The sequence below is a fragment of the Pseudophryne corroboree genome, chromosome 10, assembly GCF_028390025.1.
Source record: "Pseudophryne corroboree isolate aPseCor3 chromosome 10, aPseCor3.hap2, whole genome shotgun sequence".
NCBI classification, from domain to species: domain Eukaryota; kingdom Metazoa; phylum Chordata; class Amphibia; order Anura; family Myobatrachidae; genus Pseudophryne; species Pseudophryne corroboree.
This window is the reverse complement of record NC_086453.1, coordinates 312281259-312302283: the sequence shown is the minus strand read 5'-3', so window position 1 is coordinate 312302283 and position 21025 is coordinate 312281259. Positions and strand designations below refer to the sequence as shown.

The following is a 21025-nucleotide window of genomic DNA, read 5'->3' as shown; positions in this document are numbered from 1 at the left end:
AGAAGGGGACTACATGATGTCTCGGGACATCAAGGATGCTTACCTTCATGTAAAAATTTACCCTTCTCACCAAGGGTACCTCAGGTTTATGGTACAGAACTGTCACTATCAGTTCAGACGCTGCCGTATGGATGGTCCACGGCACCCCGGGTCTTTACCAAGGTAATGGCCGAAATGATGATATTCCTTCGAAGGAAGGGAATTTTAGTTATCCCTTACTTGGACGATTCCCTGATAAGGGTAAGATCCAGGGAACAGTTGGAGGTCGGTGTAGCACTATCTCGGGTAGTGTTGCGGCAGCACGATTGGATTCTCAATATTCCAAAATCGCAGCTGGTTCCGACGACTTGTCTTCGGTTCCTAGGGATGATCCTGGACACAGTCCAGAAAAAGGTGTTTCTCCTGGAGGGGAAAGACAGGGAGTTATCCGAGCTAGTCAGGAACCTCCTAAAACCGAGCCAAGTCTCAGTGCATCAATGCACAAGGGTTCTGGGTAAAATGGTGGCTTCCTACGAAGCAATCCCATTCGGCAGATTCCACGCAAGAACTTTCCAGTGGGACCTGCTGGACAAATGGTCCGGGTCGCATCTTCAGATGCATCAGCGGATAACCCTGTCACCAAGGACAAGGGTGTCCCTCTTGTGGTGGTTGCAGAGTGCTCATCTTCTAGAGGGCCGCAGATTCGGCATTCAGGACTGGGTCCTGGTGACCACGGATGCCAGCCTGCGAGGCTGGGGAGCAGTCACACAGGGAAGGAATATCCAGGGCTTATGGTCAAGCCTGGAGACATCACTTCACATAGATATCCTGAAGCTAAGGGCCATTTACAATGCTCTAAGCTTAGCAAGACCTCTGCTTCAAGGTCAGCCGGTGTTGATCCAGTCGGACAACATCACGGCAGTCACCCACGTAAACAGACAGGGTGGCACAAGAAGCAGGAGGGCAATGGCAGAAGCTGCAAGGATTCTTCGCTGGGCGGAAAATCATGTGATAGCACTGTCAGCAGTATTCATTCCGGGAGTGGACAACTGGGAAGCAGACTTCCTCAGCACGACCTCCACCCGGGAGAGTGGGGACTTCACCCAGAAGTCTTCCACATGATTATAAACCGTTGGGAAAAACTCGACAGGTATTGCGCCAGGTCAAGGGACCCTCAGGCAATAGCTGTAGACGCTCTGGTAACACCGTGGGTGTACCAGTCAGTGTATGTGTTCCCTCCTCTGCCTCTCATACCCAAGGTACTGAGATTGATAAGATGGAGAGGAGTAAGCACTATATTCGTGGCTCCGGATTGGCCAAGAAGGACTTGGTAACCGGAACTTCAAGAGATACTCACGGAGGATCCGTGGCCTCTACCTCTAAGAAGGGACCTGCTCCAACAAGGACCCTGTCTGTTCCAAGACTTACCGCGACTGCGTTTGACGGCATGGCGGTTGAACGCCGGATCCTGAAGGAAAAAAGGCATTCCGGATGAAGTCATCCCTATCCTGATCAAAGCCAGGAAGGATGTAACCGCAAAACATTATCACCGCATTTGGCGAAAATATGTTGCGTGGTGCGAGGCCAGTAAGGCCCGACGGAGGAAATTCAACTGGGTCGATTCCTACATTTCCTGCAAACAGGAGTGTCTATGGGCCTGAAATTGGGGTCCATTAAGGTTCAAATTTCGGCCCTGTCAATTTTCTTCCAAAAAGAACTAGCTTCAGTCCCTGAAGTTCAGACGTTTGTAAAAGGGGTACTGCATATACAGCCTCCTTTTGTGCCTCCAGTGGCACTTTGGGATCTCAATGTAGTTTTTTGGGTTCCAAAAGTCACATTGGTTTGAACCACTTAAATCTGTGGAGTTAAAATATCTCACATGGAAAGTGGTCATGCTGTTGGCCCTGGCCTGGGCCAGGCGCGTGTCAGAATTGGCGGCTTTATCCTGTAAAAGCCCTTATCTGATTTTCCATTCGGACAGGGTGGAATTGAGGACTCGTCCTCAGTTTCTCCCTAAGGTGGTTTCAGCGTTTCACCTGAACCAACCTATTGTGGTGCCTGCGGCTACTAGGGACTTGGAGGACTCCAAGTTGCTAGACGTTGTCAGGGCCCTGAAAATATGTTTCCAGGACGGCTGGAGTCAGAAAATCTGACTCGCTGTTTATCCTGTATGCACCCAACAAGCTGGGTGCTCCTGCTTCTAAGCAGACTATTGCTCGTTGGATTTGTAGTACAATTCAGCTTGCACATTCTGTGGCAGGCCTGCCACAGCCAAAAATCTGTAAATGCCCACTCCACAAGGAAGGTGGGCTCATCTTGGGCGGCTGCCCGAGGGGTCTCGGCTTTACAACTTTGCCGAGCAGCTACTTGGTCAGGAGCAAATACGTTTGTAAAATTCTACAAAATTGATACCCTGGCTGAGGAGGACCTGGAGTTCTCTCAATTGGTGCTGCAGAGTCATCCGCACTCTCCCGCCCGTTTGGGAGCTTTGGTATAATCCCCATGGTCCTTACGGAGTCCCCAGCATCCACTTAGGACGTTAGAGAAAATAAGAATTTACTTACCGATAATTCTATTTCTCGTAGTCCGTAGTGGATGCTGGGCGCCCATCCCAAGTGCGGATTGTCTGCAATACTGGTACATAGTTATTGTTACCAAAAAATCGGGTTATTGCTGTAGTGAGCCATCTTTTCTAGAGGCTCCTCTGTTATCATGCTGTTAACTGGGTTCAGATCACAAGTTGTACAGTGTGATTGGTGTGGCTGGTAATGAGTCTTACCCGGGATTCAAAATCCTTCCTTATTGTGTACGCTCGTCCGGGCACAGTATCCTAACTGAGGCTTGGAGGAGGGTCATAGGGGGAGGAGCCAGTGCACACCATATAGTCCTAAAGCTTTCTTTAGATGTGCCCAGTCTCCTGCGGAGCCGCTATTCCCCATGGTCCTTACAGAGTCCCCAGCATCCACTACGGACTACGAGAAATAGAATTATCGGTAAGTAAATTCTTATTTAATGATACCTACTTAGTCCAACTAATTGAGGAACCAACTAGGTACAATGCAATCTTAGACCTGGTATTAACAAACAATGGGGATTTTGGTATCCGGTATTATAGTAGGGGAACCCATAGGAAACAGCGACCACAATATGGTCGCATTCAATATCCGTTTCCATAAACAGCCCTATACTGGCTCAACTAGGACTCTAAACTTTAGCAAAGCAAATTTTGAAAAGATGAGGGTATTTTTCAGGGATATTGAATGGGAAGGTTTGTTTTTAGGAAAAAATACTACGGAGAAATGGGAGGTACTAAAATTCCTGCTAGCTAAAAATACACTCAAATTTATCCCTATGAGCAGCAAAAAAATGAATAAAAATCATAAACCGATGTGGCTTAACAAAAAGATTAAGGAACTTATGGGCAAGGAAAGGCGAGCATTTAAAAAATAGAAATCTGACGGGGAAGCAGAGTCATTTCAGTACTATAAGGAATGTAACAAAATTTGCAAAAAGGAAATAAGAGCTGCTAAAGTAGAAACTGAAAAACTAGTAGCTAAGGAAAGCAAAGCAAATTCCAGAAAATTCTTAAATACATTAATAGCAAGAGATTAAAGAAGGAGAGTATAGGCCCTTTAAAAGACAAGTTGGGAGTCTTAAGCAAAAATGATAATGACATAGCGGACACACTAAATGAGTTTTTTTCAACAGTATTCACTAGAGAGGACCCAATTCAGGGACTGACGCACAATCTCAATAATGAGAATATCCCACTGATAGGTACTTATTTAAGCGAGGAAGTAGTCTGTGACCGATTAAAACATTTAAAGATTAATAAATCACCAGGGCCTGATGACATTCATCCAAGGGTTCTAATGGAGCTTCACTCTGAACTGGCAAAACCGCTATCTTTGATCTTTAAGGATTCAGTTATATCAGGTATGGTTCCCAAAGACTGGCGTATAGCGGAAGTAGTGCCTATATTCAAAAAGGGAAGTAAAGCTGAACCAGGTAATTATAGACCAGTTAGTCTTACATCTATAGTGGGGAAAGTATTGGAAGGTATTCTAAGAGATAGTATTCAGAAGTTCCTTGAAGTCAATAAGGTCATTAAAAGGAATCAACATGGGTTTATGAAGGACAGATCCTGTCAAACCACTTGGCTTTTATGAAACAGTAAGCGCAAACCTAGTTCAGGGTAAAGACGTGGATGTAATCTCTTTTGACTTTGCCAAAGCGTTCGATACTGTACCACACATGAGACTTATCTACAAGCTACAAGAATCAGGGCTAGGAAGCACAATATGCACTTGGGTCAAAAACTGGTTAGATAATGGGGAGCAGCGCGTTGTGGTTAATGGATCTTTCTCTAACGTCCTAAGTGGATGCTGGGGACTCCGTAAGGACCATGGGGAATAGCGGCTCCGCAGGAGACTGGGCACAAAAGTAAAGCTTTAGAACTACCTGGTGTGCACTGGCTCCTCCCCCTATGACCCTCCTCCAAGCCTCAGTTAGATTTTTGTGCCCGAACGAGAAGGGTGCACACTAGGTGGCTCTCCTGAGCTTCTTAGTGAAAGTTTTAGTTTAGGTTTTTTATTTTCAGTGAGACCTGCTGGCAACAGGCTCACTGCATCGAGGGACTAAGGGGAGAAGAAGCGAACTCACCTGCGTGCAGAGTGGATTGGGCTTCTTAGGCTACTGGACATTAGCTCCAGAGGGACGATCACAGGCCCAGCCATGGATGGGTCCCAGAGCCGCGCCGCCGGCCCCCTTACAGAGCCAGAAGACAGAAGAGGTCCGGAAAATCGGCGGCAGAAGACGTCCTGTCTTCACCAAGGTAGCGCACAGCACTGCAGCTGTGCGCCATTGCTCCTCAGCACACTTCACACTTCAATCACTGAGGGTGCAGGGCGCTAGGGGGGGGCGCCCTGAGTAGCAATAAAAACACCTTGGCTGGCGAAAATACATCACATATAGCCCCCAGGGCTATATGGATGAATTTTAACCCCTGCCAGAATCCATAAAAAAGCAGGAGAAAAGTCCGCGAAAAAGGGGCGGAGCCTATCTCCTCAGCACACTGGCGCCATTTTCCCTCACAGCTCAGTTGGAGGGAAGCTCCCCTGGCTCTCCCCTGCAGTCACTACACTACAGAAAGGGTTAAAAAAGAGAGGGGGGCACTAATTAGGCGCAGTATTAACAATACAGCAGCTATAAGGGGAAAAACACTTATATAAGGTTATCCCTATATATATATATATATATATATATATATATATATATATATATAATCTATAGCGCTCTGGTGTGTGCTGGCAAACTCTCCCTCTGTCTCCCCAAAGGGCTAGTGGGGTCCTGTCCTCTATCAGAGCATTCCCTGTGTGTGTGCTGTGTGTCGGTACATTTGTGTCGACATGTATGAGGAGAAAAATGATGTGGAGACGGAGCAGATTGCCTGTAATAGTGATGTCACCCCCTAGGGGGTCGACACCTGAGTGGATGAACTGTTGGAAGGAATTACGTGACAGTGTCAGCTCTGTATAAAAGACAGTGGTTGACATGAGACAGCCGGCTACTCAGCTTGTGCCTGTCCAGACGTCTCATAGGCCGTCAGGGGCTCTAAAGCGCCCGTTACCTCAGATGGCAGATATAGACGCCGACACGGATACGGACTCCAGTGTCGACGGTGAAGAGACAAATGTGACTTCCAGTAGGGCCACACGTTACATGATTGAGGCAATGAAAAATGTTTTACACATTTCTGATAATACGAGTACCACCAAAAAGGGGTATTATGTTCGGTGAGGAAAAACTACCTGTAGTTTTCCTGAATCTGAGAAATTAAATGAGGTGTGTGATGATGCGTGGTTTTCCCCCGATAACAACTGATAATTTCTAAAATGTTATTGGCATTATATCCTTTCCCGCCAGAGGTTAGGGTGTGTTGGGAAACACCCCCTAGGGTGGATAAAGCGCTCACACGCTTGTAAGAACAAGGGCTCTACCCTCTCCTGAGATGGCCGCCCTTAAGGATCCTGCTGATAGAAAGCAGGAGGGTATCCTAAAATGTATTTACACACATACTGGTGTTATACTGCGACCAGCAATCGCCTCAGCCTGGATGTGCAGTGCTGGGTTGGCGTGGTCGGATTCCCTGACTGAAAATATTGATACCCTAGATAGGGACAGTATATTATTGCCTATAGAGCATTTGAAAGATGCATTTCTATATATGCGTGATGCACAGCGGAATATTTGCCGACTGGCATCAAGTCTAAGTGCGTTGTCCATTTCTACCAGTAGAGGGTTATGGACACGACAGTGGTCAGATGATGCGGATTCCAAACGGCATTTGGAAGTATTGCCTTATTAAGGGGCTTTCAGACCTGGTGGCCACGGCAACAGCTGGGAAATCCACGTGTGTACCCCAGGTCGCCTCTCAACATGAGAAGACGCCGTATTATCAGGCGCAGTCTTTTCGTGGACAAGCGGGCAAAAGGTTCCTCATTTCTGCCCCGTGACAGAGGGAGAGGAAAAAGGCTGCAGAAATCAGCCAGTTCCCAGGAACAGAAACCCTCTCCCGCCTCCGCCAAGCCCTCAGTATGACGCTGGGGCTTTACAAGCAGAATCAGGCACGGTGGGGGGCCCGTCTCAATGAATTTCAGCGCGCAGTGGGCTCACTCGCAAGTAGACCCCTGGATCCTTCAGGTGATATCTCAGGGGTACAAATTGGAATTCGAGACGTCTCCCCCTCGCCGTTTCCTAAAGTCGGCTTTACCGATGTCTCCTTCTGACAGGGAGACAGTTTTGGAAGCCGTTCACAAGCTGTATTCCCAGCAGGTGATAATCAAGGTACCCCTCCTGCAACAGGGAACGGGGTATTATTCCACACTGTTGTGGTACCGAAGCCGGACGGCTCGGTGAGACCGTTTCTAAATCTAAAATCTTTGAACACTTACATACAGAGGTTCAAATTCAAGATTGAGTCACTCAGAGCAGTGATTGCGAACCTGGAAGAAGGGGACTACATGATGTCTCGGGACATCAAGGATGCTTACCTTCATGTAAAAATTTACCCTTCTCACCAAGGGTACCTCAGGTTTATGGTACAGAACTGTCACTATCAGTTCAGACGCTGCCGTATGGATGGTCCACGGCACCCCGGGTCTTTACCAAGGTAATGGCCGAAATGATATTCCTTCGAAGGAAGGGAATTTTAGTTATCCCTTACTTGGACGATTCCCTGATAAGGGTAAGATCCAGGGAACAGTTGGAGGTCGGTGTAGCACTATCTCAGGTAGTGTTGCGGCAGCACGATTGGATTCTCAATATTCCAAAATCGCAGCTGGTTCCGACGACTCGTCTTCTGTTCCTAGGGATGATCCTGGACACAGTCCAGAAAAAGGTGTTTCTCCCGGAGGAGAAAGCCAGGGAGTTATCAGAGCTAGTCAGGAACCTCCTAAAACCGAGCCAAGTCTCAGTGCATCAATGCACAAGGGTTCTGGGTAAAATGGTGGCTTCCTACGAAGCAATCCCATTCGGCAGATACCACGCAAGAACTTTCCAGTGGGACCTGCTGGACAAATGGTCCGGGTCGCATCTTCAGATGCATCAGCGGATAACCCTGTCACCAAGGACAAGGGTGTCCCTCCTGTGGTGGTTGCAGAGTGCTCATCTTCTAGAGGGCCGCAGATTCGGCTTTCAGGACTGGGTCCTGGTGACCACGGATGCCAGCCTGCGAGGCTGGGGAGCAGTCACACAGGGAAGGAATTTCCAGGGCTTATGGTCAAGCCTGGAGACATCACTTCACATAAATATCCTGAAGCTAAGGGCCATTTACAATGCTCTAAGCTTAGCAAGACCTCTGCTTCAAGGTCAGCCGGTGTTGATCCAGTCGGACAACATCACGGCAGTCACCCACGTAAACAGACGGGGTGGCACAAGAAGCAGGAGGGCAATGGCAGAAGCTGCAAGGATTCTTCGCTGGGCGGAAAATCATGTGATAGCACTGTCATCAGTATTCATTCCGGGAGTGGACAACTGGGAAGCAGACTTCCTCGGCAGACACGACCTCCACCCGGGAGAGTGGAGACTTCACCCAGAAGTCTTCCACATGATTATAAACCGTTGGGAAAAACTCGACAGGTATTGCGCCAGGTCAAGGGACCCTCAGGCAATAGCTGTAGACGCTCTGGTAACACCATGGGTGTACCAGTCAGTGTATGTGTTCCCTCCTCTGCCTCTCATACCCAAGGTACTGAGATTGATAAGATGGAGAGGAGTAAGCACTATATTCGTGGCTCCGGATTGGCCAAGAAGGACTTGGTAACCGGAACTTCAAGAGATGCTCACGGAGGATCCGTGGCCTCTACCTCTAAGAAGGGACCTGCTCCAGCAAGGACCCTGTCTGTTCCAAGACTTACAGCGGCTGCGTTTGACGGCATGGCGGTTGAACACCGGATCCTGAAGGAAAAAAGGCATTCCGGATGAAGTCATCCCTATCCTGATCAAAGCCAGGAAGGATGTAACCGCAAAACATTATCACCGCATTTGGCGAAAATATGTTGCGTGGTGCGAGGCCAGTAAGGCCCGACAGAGGAAATTCAACTGGGTCGATTCCTACATTTCCTGCAAACAGGAGTGTCTATGGGCCTGAAATTGGGGTCCATTAAGGTTCAAATTTCGGCCCTGTCAATTTTCTTCCAAAAAGAACTAGCTTCAGTCCCTGAAGTTCAGACGTTTGTAAAAGGGGTACTGCATATACAGCCTCCTTTTGTGCCTCCAGTGGCACTTTGGGATCTCAATGTAGTTTTTTGGGTTCCAAAAGTCACATTGGTTTGAACCACTTAAATCTGTGGAGTTAAAATATCTCACATGGAAAGTGGTCATGCTGTTGGCCCTGGCCTGGGCCAGGCGCGTGTCAGAATTGGCGGCTTTATCCTGTAAAAGCCCTTATCTGATTTTCCATTCGGACAGGGCGGAATTGAGGACTCGTCCTCAGTTTCTCCCTAAGGTGGTTTCAGCGTTTCACCTGAACCAACCTATTGTGGTGCCTGCGGCTACTAGGGACTTGGAGGACTCCAAGTTGCTAGACGTTGTCAGGGCCCTGAAAATATGTTTCCAGGACGGCTGGAGTCAGAAAATCTGACTCGCTGTTTATCCTGTATGCACCCAACAAGCTGGGTGCTCCTGCTTCTAAGCAGACTATTGCTCGTTGGATTTGTAGTACAATTCAGCTTGCACATTCTGTGGCAGGCCTGCCACAGCCAAAAATCTGTAAATGCCCACTCCACAAGGAAGGTGGGCTCATCTTGGGCGGCTGCCCGAGGGGTCTCGGCTTTACAACTTTGCCGAGCAGCTACTTGGTCAGGAGCAAATACGTTTGTAAAATTCTACAAAATTGATACCCTGGCTGAGGAGGACCTGGAGTTCTCTCATTTGGTGCTGCAGAGTCATCCGCGCACTCCCGCCCGTTTGGGAGCTTTGGTATAATCCCCATGGTCCTTACGGAGTCCCCAGCATCCACTTAGGACGTTAGAGAAAATAAGAATTTACTTACCGATAATTCTATTTCTCGTAGTCCGTAGTGGATGCTGGGCGCCCATCCCAAGTGCGGATTGTCTGCAATACTGGTACATAGTTATTGTTACCAAAAAATCGGGTTATTGCTGTAGTGAGCCATCTTTTCTAGAGGCTCCTCTGTTATCATGCTGTTAACTGGGTTTAGATCACGAGTTATACGGTGTGATTGGTGTGGCTGGTATGAGTCTTACCCGGGATTCAAAATCCTTCCTTATTGTGTACGCTCGTCCGGGCACAGTATCCTAACTGAGGCTTGGAGGAGGGTCATAGAGGGAGGAGCCAGTGCACACCAGGTAGTCCTAAAGCTTTACTTTTGTGCCCAGTCTCCTGCGGAGCCGCTATTCCCCATGGTCCTTACGGAGTCCCCAGCATCCACTTAGGACTACGAGAAATAGAATTATCGGTAAGTAAATTCTTATTTTTTCAACTTGGACTGAAGTGCTAAGTGGTGTGCCGCAAGGCTCCGTATTAGGACCGCTATTGTTCAATATTTTCATTAACGACCTAACAGAAGGTCTAGAGAGCATGGTGTCAATTTTTGCAGATGATACCAAATTGTGTAAGGCTATAAATACAGAGGAGGATGCCGAGTCTCTTCAGAACGACTTAGTTAAATTAGAAGCATGGATAGCCAAATGGAGAATGCGCTTCAACACAGACAAGTGTAAGGTAATGCACTGTGGTAACAAGAACAAAAATTACACCTACCTACTAAATGGGGTAAAATTAGGGGATTCTGTACTGGACTTGGGTGTCCTCATAGATAGCAAGCTTAAGCAGTATTACCCAAAGTAGGACTGCAGCAAAGAAGGCTAATAAGATATTAGCATGCATAAAACGGGGTATTGATGCTAGGGACGAGAGTATTATACTCCCGTTATATAAATCACTAGTGAGGCCACACCTTGAATACTGTGTACAATTCTGGGCACCGTACTACAAAAAGGATATCCTGGAGCTAGAAAAGGTACAGAGGAGGGCGACCAAACTAATTAAGGGCATGGAGATGATGGAATATAAGGAAAGGCTTGAAAGACTAGGCATGTTTACATTGGAAAAGCGGAGACTAAGAGGGGATATGATCAACATCTACAAATATATAAGGGGACAATACACAGAGCTTGCGCGGGACCTGTTTTTGGTTAGATCAACACAGAGGACTCGTGGACACTCGCTCAGGTTAGAGGAGAGAAGATTCCGCACAATACGTCGTAAAGGCTTTTTCACGGTAAGGACAATACGTGTTTGGAATTCCCTGCCCGAGGGAGTTGTAATGGCGGAATCTGTCAACACCTTTAAGAATGGGTTAGATAAATTCCTAATGGATAAGGATATCCAGGGGTATGGTGCATAGTCATGCATTATAGTTACTATAAATAGGGATAAAATGCAGCGGCTGACAGCAGCATCAATCAGAAATTTTAGTCAAATCATCATGCATAGGAGACCACAAATAGGTTGAACTCGATGGACAATTGTCTTTTTTCAACCTCCGATACTATGTTACTATGTATATAATATACATCAATACCTCTCCCACTAAAATGCCGGGGCCCTGTATCACAGCCAGGGCAGACCCCGTTCACACCGCAGGAGAGAACTGGGTTATTTGCGGGTAGACACACCGGCACTTGGAGAGGTTGACAGAAGAAAACCAGATTTTCCGTATAGATTTAGCGGTATAAGGTGTTAAAGTTATTTCACACTACTATTGTTTAGTTGTCTGTCAATAGGGCTCGTGTGTGTGTGTATATAAAATAATCTCTTAAGTTTATTTTGAGAGCCAGAGAGATGACAGACCAATAGTAGTATTATATTAGAACAGCACGCATGTGTGGCGTACGTGCTCTAACTGTGATAATACAATTTGTATCCAAAGTAGATCTTAAGACATGCGAGGTAAAATGCCCATCATTGTTTACAGTCGTGTTATTATGGAATATGTGCTTTTGTTGCTAGGAAGCAGTCATGGTTCTGGAGACGCAAATAGCGCAGCCTACTCATCGCAAGGAAATGGAAGTTTTGCTGTAAACAGTCCAGCAGCGCATGACCGCAGGTAAATTGGTCCAAGTAATTTGTGTTCTAATAAGAGCCTATTTCCTAATTGCTGTTTGCCACTTTAGTTTTACAATCTTCGAACATTCACCTTGGATAGGCTGAAGTAGGACTGGATGTGTAGAGCGTTCTTTGTAAGGGTGTTTCATGTTACTACTTTATCAGATGCCGTATGGCGAGAAAGCAAATTCACATCAGTGTTAAGGATGGATTTCAGTGGGTGGAGGCTAGAAAGGAGAAGAGGAGTGTGTGGATTTGGATTTTGGTCGCATCTGAAATAAGTAAGGGCCATGTCCTGGAGATGTAACAGAAGTGGATGGGGCAGAACTGGGAGATGGCCTCAATGTGTGGGGAAGAGGAGGAGGGGGTGGCACTAAGGTAGCAGCTATGTGGAACTGAAGAAAGGGTGGTGGTAAGGGAAGGGGCAGTAGACTTGAGTGTTCTCAACATATCACTGGTATTGGAGGCTGAAAGAGAACTTTTCCAAAGGAGAAGTGTTGTCCAAGAACGGACCCTTAAAGGACACTTATATGTAGAGGAAATGAGATGGAGTTGAACTGAAATGAATAGGCAGGAAAAGAACAGAGAGGACATATGTGGAGGGTGTCAAGGAGGCAGTAGGAGGAAAAGACATGTGAAGGGGTACGGTCACTGAGGGAGGGAAAGGCCAAAGGAGAGAAGATAGTGGTTGTAAAGAGTTAGGAGGATGTTCGAGAATTTGGAGTTCGCGACATTAGGAGAAAAGTCCAACTCTTGTGAAATGGGTGGGTCCAGCTCACCATTTATACAGCTATTGAGACTATACATCACTGGCACTGATGTAGCGTGTAAGCAACAATGTACCCTCATTAATTAGAGCGCTTATATATTCAAATTTCTCTGACGTCCTAGTGGATGCTGGGAACTCCGTAAGGACCATGGGGAATAGCGGCTCCGCAGGAGACTGGGCACAACTAAAGAAAGCTTTAGGACTACCTGGTGTGCACTGGCTCCTCCCTCTATGACCCTCCTCCAGACCTCAGTTAGAATTTTGTGCCCGTCCGAGCTGGATGCACACTAGGGGCTCTCCTGAGCTCCTAGAAAAGAAAGTATATTTTTAGGTTTTTTATTTTCAGTGAGATCTGCTGGCAACAGACTCACTGCTACGAGGGACTTAGGGGAGAGAAGCGAACCTACCTGCTTGCAGCTAGCTTGGGCTTCTTAAGCTACTGGACACCATTAGCTCCAGAGGGATCGAACACAGGCCCAGCCTCGGTCGTCCGGTCCCGGAGCCGCGCCGCCGTCCCCCTTGCAGAGCCAGAAGCAAGAAGAACGTCCAGGAAATCGGCGGCAGAAGACTCCGGTCTTCATTAAGGTAGCGCACGGCACTGCAGCGGTGCGCCATTGCTCCCTGTGCACACCACATACTCCGGTCACTGATGGGTGCAGGGCGCTGGGGGGGGGCGCCCTGGGCAGCAATTAGAGTACCTTTAAGAGTGGCAAATCACACATAATCTAGCCTAATAAGCTATATATGTGTAAAATACCCCGGCCACATTATGATTATAAGAGCGGGAAAAGTCCGCCGAAAAAGGGGCGGGGCTATCTCCCTCAGCACACTGGCGACATTTTCTCTTCACAGTGCAGCTGGAAGACAGCTCCCCAGGCTCTCCCCTGTAGTTTTCAGGCTCGAAGGGTTAAAAAGAGAGGGGGGGCACTAAATTTAGGCGCAAATCTGTGTAATATCAGCAGCTATAGGGGAAAAATCACTGTGGGTAGTGTGAATCCCTGTATATATAGCGCTCTGGTGTGTGCTGGCATACTCTCTCTCTGTCTCCCCAAATGACTTTGTGGGGTCCTGTCCTCAGTCAGAGCATTCCCTGTGTGTGTGCGGTGTGTCGGTACGGCTGTGTCAACATGTTTGATGAGGAGGCTTATGTGGAGGCGGAGCATATGCCGATAAATGTGATGTCACCCCCTGCGGGGTCGACACCTGAGTGGATGGACATGTGGTAGGAATTACGTGACTGTGTCAACTCCTTACATAAAAGGTTTGACGACATAGCAGATGTGGGACAGCCGGCTTCTCAGCCCGTGCCTGCCCAGGCATCTCAAAAGCCATCAGGGGCCCTAAAATGCCCACTACCTCAGATGGCAGACACAGATGTCGACACGGATACTGACTCCAGTGTCGACGACGATGAGACTACTGTACATTCCAATAGAGCCACCCGTTACATGATTACGGCAATGAAAAATGTGTTGCACATTTCTGATATTACCCCAGGTACCACAAAAAAGGGTATTATGTTTGGGGAGAAAAAAGCTTCCAGTGGTTTTTCCCCCATCTGATGAACTAAATGTGTGAAGAAGCGTGAGTTTCCCCCGATAAGAAACTGGTAATTTCTAAAAGGTTACTAATGGCGTACCCTTTCCCGCCAGAGGATAGGTCACGTTGGGAGACATCCCCTAGGGTGGATAAAGCGCTCACACGTCTGTCAAAGAAGGTGGCACTACCGTCTCGGGACACGGCCGCCCTAAAGGAGCCTGCAGATAGAACGCAGGAGGCTATCCTGAAGTCTGTATATACACACTCAAACATTATACTGAGACCAGCTATTGCTTCAGCATGAATGTGCAGTGCTGCAGCTGCGTGATCAGATTCTCTGTACCTTAGACAGGGACACTATATTGCTAACCATAGAGCATATTAAAGACGCAGTCTTATACATGAGAGATGCACAGAGGGATAATTGCCGACTGGCATCTAAAATAAACGCAATGTCCATTTCCGCCAGGAACTCGGCAGTGGACAGGTGATGCTGATTCTAAAAGGCACATGGAAGTTTTGCCTTACAAGGGTGAGGAGTTGTTTGGGGATGGTCTCTCGGACCTCGTTTTCCACAGCTACAGCTGGGAAATCAACATTTTGCCCCATGTTCCCTCACAGCCAAAGAAAGCACCGTATTATCAGGTACAGTCCTTTCGTCCCCAGAAAGGCAAGCGGGTTAAAGGCGCGTCCTTTCTGCCCAGAGGCAGAGGTAGAGGGAAAAAGCTGCAGCATACAGCCAGTTCCCAGGAACAAAAGTCCTCCCCCCGCTTCCTCTACGTCCACCGCATGACGCTGGGGCTCCACAGGCGGAGCCAGGTACGGTGGGGGCCCGTCTCAAGAATTTCAGCGACCAGTGGGCTCGCTCACGGGTGGATCCCTGGATTCTACAGGTAGTATCTCAGGGGTACAAGCTGGAATTCGAGACGTCTCCCCCTCGCCGTTTCCTCAAATCTGCCTTGCCGACAGCTCCCTCAGACAGGGAGGCAGTGCTGGAGGCAATTCACAAGCTGTATTCGCAGCAGGTGATAGTCAAGGTACCCCTTCTTCAACAGGGATGGGGTTACTATTCCACAATGTTTGTGGTACCGAAACCGGACGGTTCGGTGAGACCCATTTTAAATTTGAAATCCTTGAACACTTATATACGAAGGTTCAAGTTCAAAATGGAATCGCTCAGGGCGGTTATTGCAAGCCTGGACGAAGGGGATTACATGGTATCACTGGACATCAAGGATGCTTACCTGCATGTCCCCATTTACCCCCCTCACCAGGAGTACCTCAGATTTGTGGTACAGGACTGTCATTACCAATTCCAGACGTTGCCGTTTGGTCTGTCCACGGCACCGAGGGTATTTACCAAGGTAATGGCAGAGATGATGATACTCTTTCGAAGGAAGGGAGTTATAATTATCCCGTACTTGGACGATCTCCTTATAAAGGCGAGGTCCAGGGAACAGTTGTTGATCGGAGTAGCACTAGCTGGGGCAGTGCTACAACAGCACGGCTGGATCCTGAACATTCCGAAGTCGCAGCTGGTTCCTATAACGCGTCTACTGTTCCTGGGGATGGTTCTCGACACAGAACAGAAAAAAGTGTTTCTCCCGGAGGAGAAGGCCAAGGAGTTGTCATCTCTAGTCAGACTAAAACCAAAACAGGTGTCGGTGCACCATTGCACGCGAGTCCTGGGAAAGATGGTGGCTTCTTACGAAGCAACTCCATTCGGAGGGTTCCATGCAAGGATCTTTCAGTGGGATCTGTAGGACAAGTGGTCCGGATCGCATCTTCAGATGCATCGGCTGATAACCCTGTCTCCAAGGGCCAGGGTGTCGCTGTTGTGATGGCTGCAGAGTGCTCATCTTCCAGAGGGCCGCAGATTCGGCATACAGGACTGGGTCCTGGTGACCCACGGATGCCAGCCTTCGAGGTTGGGGGGCAGTCACACAGGGAAGAAACTTCCGAGGACAATGGTCAAGTCAGGAGACTTCCCTACACATAAATATTCTGGAACTAAGGGCCATTTGCAATGCCCTAAGTCAGGCAAGACCCCTGCTTCAGAACCAGCCGGTGCTGATCTAGTCAGACAACATCACGGCGGTCGCCCATGTAAACCGACAGGGCGGCACAAGAAGCAGGATGGCAATGGCAGTAGCCACAAGGATTCTCCGATGGGCGGAAAATCATGTGTTAGCACTGTCAGCAGTGTTCATTCCCGGAGTGGACAACCTCCACCCGGGAGAGTGGGGACTTCATCCAGAAGTCTTCCAAATGATTGTACACCATTGGGAAGGGCCACAGGTGGACATGATGGCGTCCCACCTCAACAAAAAGCTAAAATGTTATTGCGCCAGGTCAAGGGACCCTCAGGCAATAGCTGTGGAAGCTCTGGTAACACAGTGGGTGTACCAGTCGGTGTATGTTTTCCTTCCTCTGCCTCTCATACCCAAGGTACTGAGAATAATAAGGAGGAGAGGAGTAAGCACTATACTCGTGGTTCCGGATTGGCCAAGAAGATCTTGGTACCCAGAACTTCAAGAAATGATCTCTGAGGACCCATGGCCTCTGCCGCTCAGACAGGACCTGCTGCAGCAGGGGCCCTGTCTGTTCCAAGACTTACCGCCGCTGCGTTGACGGCATGGCGGTTGAACACCGGATCCTAAAGGAAAAGGGCATTCCGGATAAAGTCATTCCTACGCTGATTAAGGCTAGGAAAGATGTGACCGCAAAATATTATCACCGCATATGGCGAAAATATGTTGCTTGGTGTGAGGCCAGGAAGGCCCCAACGGAGGAATTTCAACTGGGTCGATTTCTGCACTTCCTACAGTCAGGAGTGACTATGGGCCTAAAATTGGGTTCCATTAAGGTCCAGTTTTCGGCTCTGTCCATTTTCTTCCAAAAAGAACTGGCTTCATTGCCTGAAGTTCAGACTTTTGTTAAGGGAGGGCTGCATATTCAGCCCCCGTTTGTGCCTCCAGTGGCACCGTGGTATCTCAACGTGGTGTTGGATTTCCTAAAGTCGCATTGGTTTGAACCACTTAAAACCGTGGAACTAAAATATCTCACGTGGAAAGTGGTCATGCTGTTGGCCTTGGCTTCGGCCAGGCGTGTGTCAGAATTGGCGGCTTTGTCTTGTAAAAGCCCTTATCTGATTTTCCATATGGATAGGGCGGAATTGAGGACTCGTCCCCAAGTTCTCCCAAAGGTGGTTTCAGCGTTTCATTTGAACCAGCCTATTGTGGTGCCTGCGGCTACTCGTAACTTGGAGGAATCCAAGTTGCTGGACGTAGTCCGGGCCCTAAAAATCTATGTTTCCAGGACAGCTGGAGTCAGAAAGACTGACTCGCTATTTATCCTGCATGCACCCAACAAGTTGGGTGCGCCTGCTTCAAAGCAGACTATTGCTCGCTGGATCTGTAGCACGATTCCACTTGCACATTCTGCGGCTGGACTGCCGCATCCTAAATCTGTAAAAGCCCATTCCACAAGGAAGGTGGGCTCTTCTTGGGCGGATGCCCGAGGGGTCTCTGCTTTACAACTTTGCCGAGCAGCTACTTGGTCGGGGTCAAACACATTTGCTAAATTCTACAAGTTTGATACCCTGGCTGAGGAGGACCTAGAGTTCGCTCATTCGGTGCTGCAGAGTCATCCGCACCTGCCCGTTTGGGAGCTTTGGTATAATCCCCATGGTCCTTACGGAGTTCCCAGCATCCACTAGGACGTCAGAGAAAATAAGATTTTACTCACCGGTAAATCTATTTCTCGTAGTCCGTAGTGGATGCTGGGCGCCCGTCCCAAGTGCGGATTGTCTGCAATACTTGTATATAGTTAGTTATTGCCTAACTAAAGGGTTATTGTTGAGCCATCTGTTGAGAGGCTCAGTTCTATTTCATACTGTTAACTGGGTATCATATCACGAGTTATACGGTGTGATTGGTGTGGCTGGTATGAGTCTTACCCGGGATTCCAAAACCTTTCCTTATTGTGTCAGCTCTTCCGGGCACAGTATCCTAACTGAGGTCTGGAGGAGGGTCATAGAGGGAGGAGCCAGTGCACACCAGGTAGTCCTAAAGCTTTCTTTAGTTGTGCCCAGTCTCCTGTGGAGCCGCTATTCCCCATGGTCCTTACGGTGTTCCCAGCATCCACTACGGACTACGAGAAATAGATTTACCGGTGAGTAAAATCTTATTTTTTCCAAGAGCTTATTTTTTTTATTTTTTATTATTATTTTTTGAAATATTTGCCTTTGAAAAAAAAATAACAAATTAAAATCCATTTTAAATCCTGAAGCAGCTTAAAATTTGTAGTTTCTAATAAGGGAAACCAATTTCCAAAATGACCTCCGATAGCCTTAGGCTGTTATTGAATGAAATAGTAATAGGCATCTTGGAGATTTGTTTCCTTTATAAAAAGTCAATTGAGGCCTTTCTTTTTACTGCCTATATTAAGTTGGTGACTTCACTTTGCCCAATGGGTCACACTTTTTATATACGTAAAAGAAATGGAGCCTTAGACTTAGTATGTTTAAAAGAATTTCTTAACGCACACAGAAGGGATGATTCAATTGTTGTACCCGCTGCTGGCTGTCTAAACGAATGGGTGTCTATCAGAGCTATTCAATTGTTTCCATCAGACACCCATTAACCGAGGCGCACACATACTTTCTCAGAGCCACCGGAGGTGTGATAAAAAATGTATAAAAGTCTGTAGTGTGGGTGCCTATAGTGCCCAAACACTGACTTTAAGAGGCCAATACAATGAGCGGGATGTAACTGCGTCTGAGATCGCCAAAGGGGCAGGATGCCGACCGATTTCAGATATTTTTTTAAAGGGGTAATCACTTACATGGTTTTGTCTTGTAAGTGATTGCCCCTTTAAAAAAAAAACAAACGTCTGAGATTGTCCGGTGATCTCAGATGCTATTCCATCCCGCTGGAGAACTGTTGACGGGTTTAGCCGATTTTTACGCGGCTAACCCTGTAGCTGTCAGTTGCATTAAATGCTAATGGGCATCTGATCGGAACAATTGGATAGCTCCGATAGATGCCCATTCATTTAGACGGCCAGCAGGGGGTGCATGCCACAATTGAATTGGCCCCAGAGTTTGTTAATAAGTACTGAAATAATGGACGGCTGAAATATTTGCTGAACTTTATTAATGTCACTTTGTGCTATATTTTTTCCAGACATGATGGCAATGGGGAGTATGTGAAATACTCTGAACACTCGCCTGCTGTTCCAGTCTATCAAAGATCCTACTCTTCTCTGGACAGTCTCCAAAGACAAGCAATGGTGAGCTTACAATGCTGTATAACCATACATCCATTTGCACACTTGCACATGGGTTTTCTTTTTTTTCAGATTCCCGGACAGGGGGCATGGCCAACACAGCAGTAGGTTTAGAACCATTGGTCACCTTTTCTTACCACTCTAGAACAATGTATTTACAGCATCAGATTCGCAGGTATGCCAGTCACAACAGTCACCGTGAGAGGAGAATACCACACAATACTAATAGTGCTGTTTATTAGAGTGCTGACCAGCAACATAGTTATTGGTTACTCACATATCGATCAATCGAGTGCTACCAGTGACATACAAGGCCAGTAGCAGACTCTGGGGAATATCTATCATTTATAGATGCTGGCCTAATATGTGGATATCTATAAAAGGAGAACACTAGCCAGCAGTACATACAACTACGTGATATTACAGTGCAATAAAGCATAAATATGGAGAACTTTTCTGTTACGGCAAACGTCTTATAATTCAATAGAAAGTTTGAATTGGTGGAAACAAATACAAGTCACTGCGACATGAGGAGTGCAGAAAATCTTTATTAAATAGGCAGTACACACAATAACAAGAGAGGTCATAGTACCCATTAATTAAATTTATAGGCAGTGCGCGACACTCCGGATATGGTGTGCATTTTTAACACTATATGTCACACCTTGTTTTGTCATTGCATGTTGGTTTTTAATATTTCACAGTTACAGGCCTTTTAATAATACTATAATAAAAGCTATATTTCTCTAACGTCCTAAGTGGATGCTGGGGACTCCGTCAGGACCATGGGGATTAGCGGCTCCGCAGGAGACGGGGCACAAAAATAAAGCTTTAGGATCAGGTGGTGTGCACTGGCTCCTCCCCCTATGACCCTCCTCCAAGCCTCAGTTAGGTTTTTGTGCCCGTCCGAGCAGGGTGCAATCTAGGTGGCTCTCCTAAAGAGCTGCTTAGAAAAAGTTTTTAGGTTTTTTATTTTCAGTGAGTCCTGCTGGCAACAGGCTCACTGCATCGAGGGACTTAGGGGAGAGAATTTAGGCTACTGGACACCATTAGCTCCAGAGGGAGTCGGAACACAGGTCTCACCCTGGGGTTCGTCCCGGAGCCGCGCCGCCGACCCCCCTTAAAGATGCTGAAGATTGAAGGTCCGGAAACAGGCGGCAGAAGGCTCTTCAGTCTTCATGAAGGTAGCGCACAGCACTGCAGCTGTGCGCCATTGTTGTCACACACTTCACACCAAGCGGTCACGGAGGGTGCAGGGCGCTGCTGGGGGCGCCCTGGGCAGCAATATTTAATACCTTTATGGCAAAAGAATACATCACATATAGCCATTGAGGCTATATGTATGTATTTAACCCATGCCAGATATCTAAAACTCCGGGAGAAAAGCCAGCCGAAATAGGGGGCGGGGCTTATTCTCCTCAGCACACAGCGCCATTTTCCTGCTCCGCTCCGTTGTGAGGAAGGCTCCCAGGACTCTCCCCTGCACTGCACTACAGAAACAGGGTAAAACAGAGAGGGGGGGCATTTTTTGGCGATATTTTGATATATTTAAGCTGCTATAAGGAACAACACTTATATAAGGTTGTTCCCATATATATTATAGCGCTTGGGTGTGTGCTGGCAAACTCTCCCTCTGTCTCCCCAAAGGGCTAGTGGGGTCCTGTCTTCGATAAGAGCATTCCCTGTGTGTCTGCTGTGTCGGTACGTGTGTGTCGACATGTATGAGGACGATGTTGGTGTGGAGGCAGAGCAATTGCCGATAATGGTGATGTCACCCCCCAGGGAGTCGACACCGGAATGGATGGCTTTGTTTATGGA

The 21025-nt window shown here is 47.6% G+C and overlaps 1 protein-coding gene across 1 annotated transcript in view; it reads left to right on the top strand.

The window, feature by feature from the left end:
- RBM7 (RNA binding motif protein 7) overlaps positions 1 to 21025 on the top strand; it is a 52035-nt gene that overhangs the window by 11586 nt on the left and 19424 nt on the right. Inside the window, exons 3-4 of the mRNA XM_063943471.1 lie at positions 11515 to 11611; positions 19105 to 19210. Of these exons, the coding sequence (XP_063799541.1) occupies positions 11515 to 11611; positions 19105 to 19210 (203 nt within the window). The remainder of the gene's footprint in view (positions 1 to 11514; positions 11612 to 19104; positions 19211 to 21025) is intronic.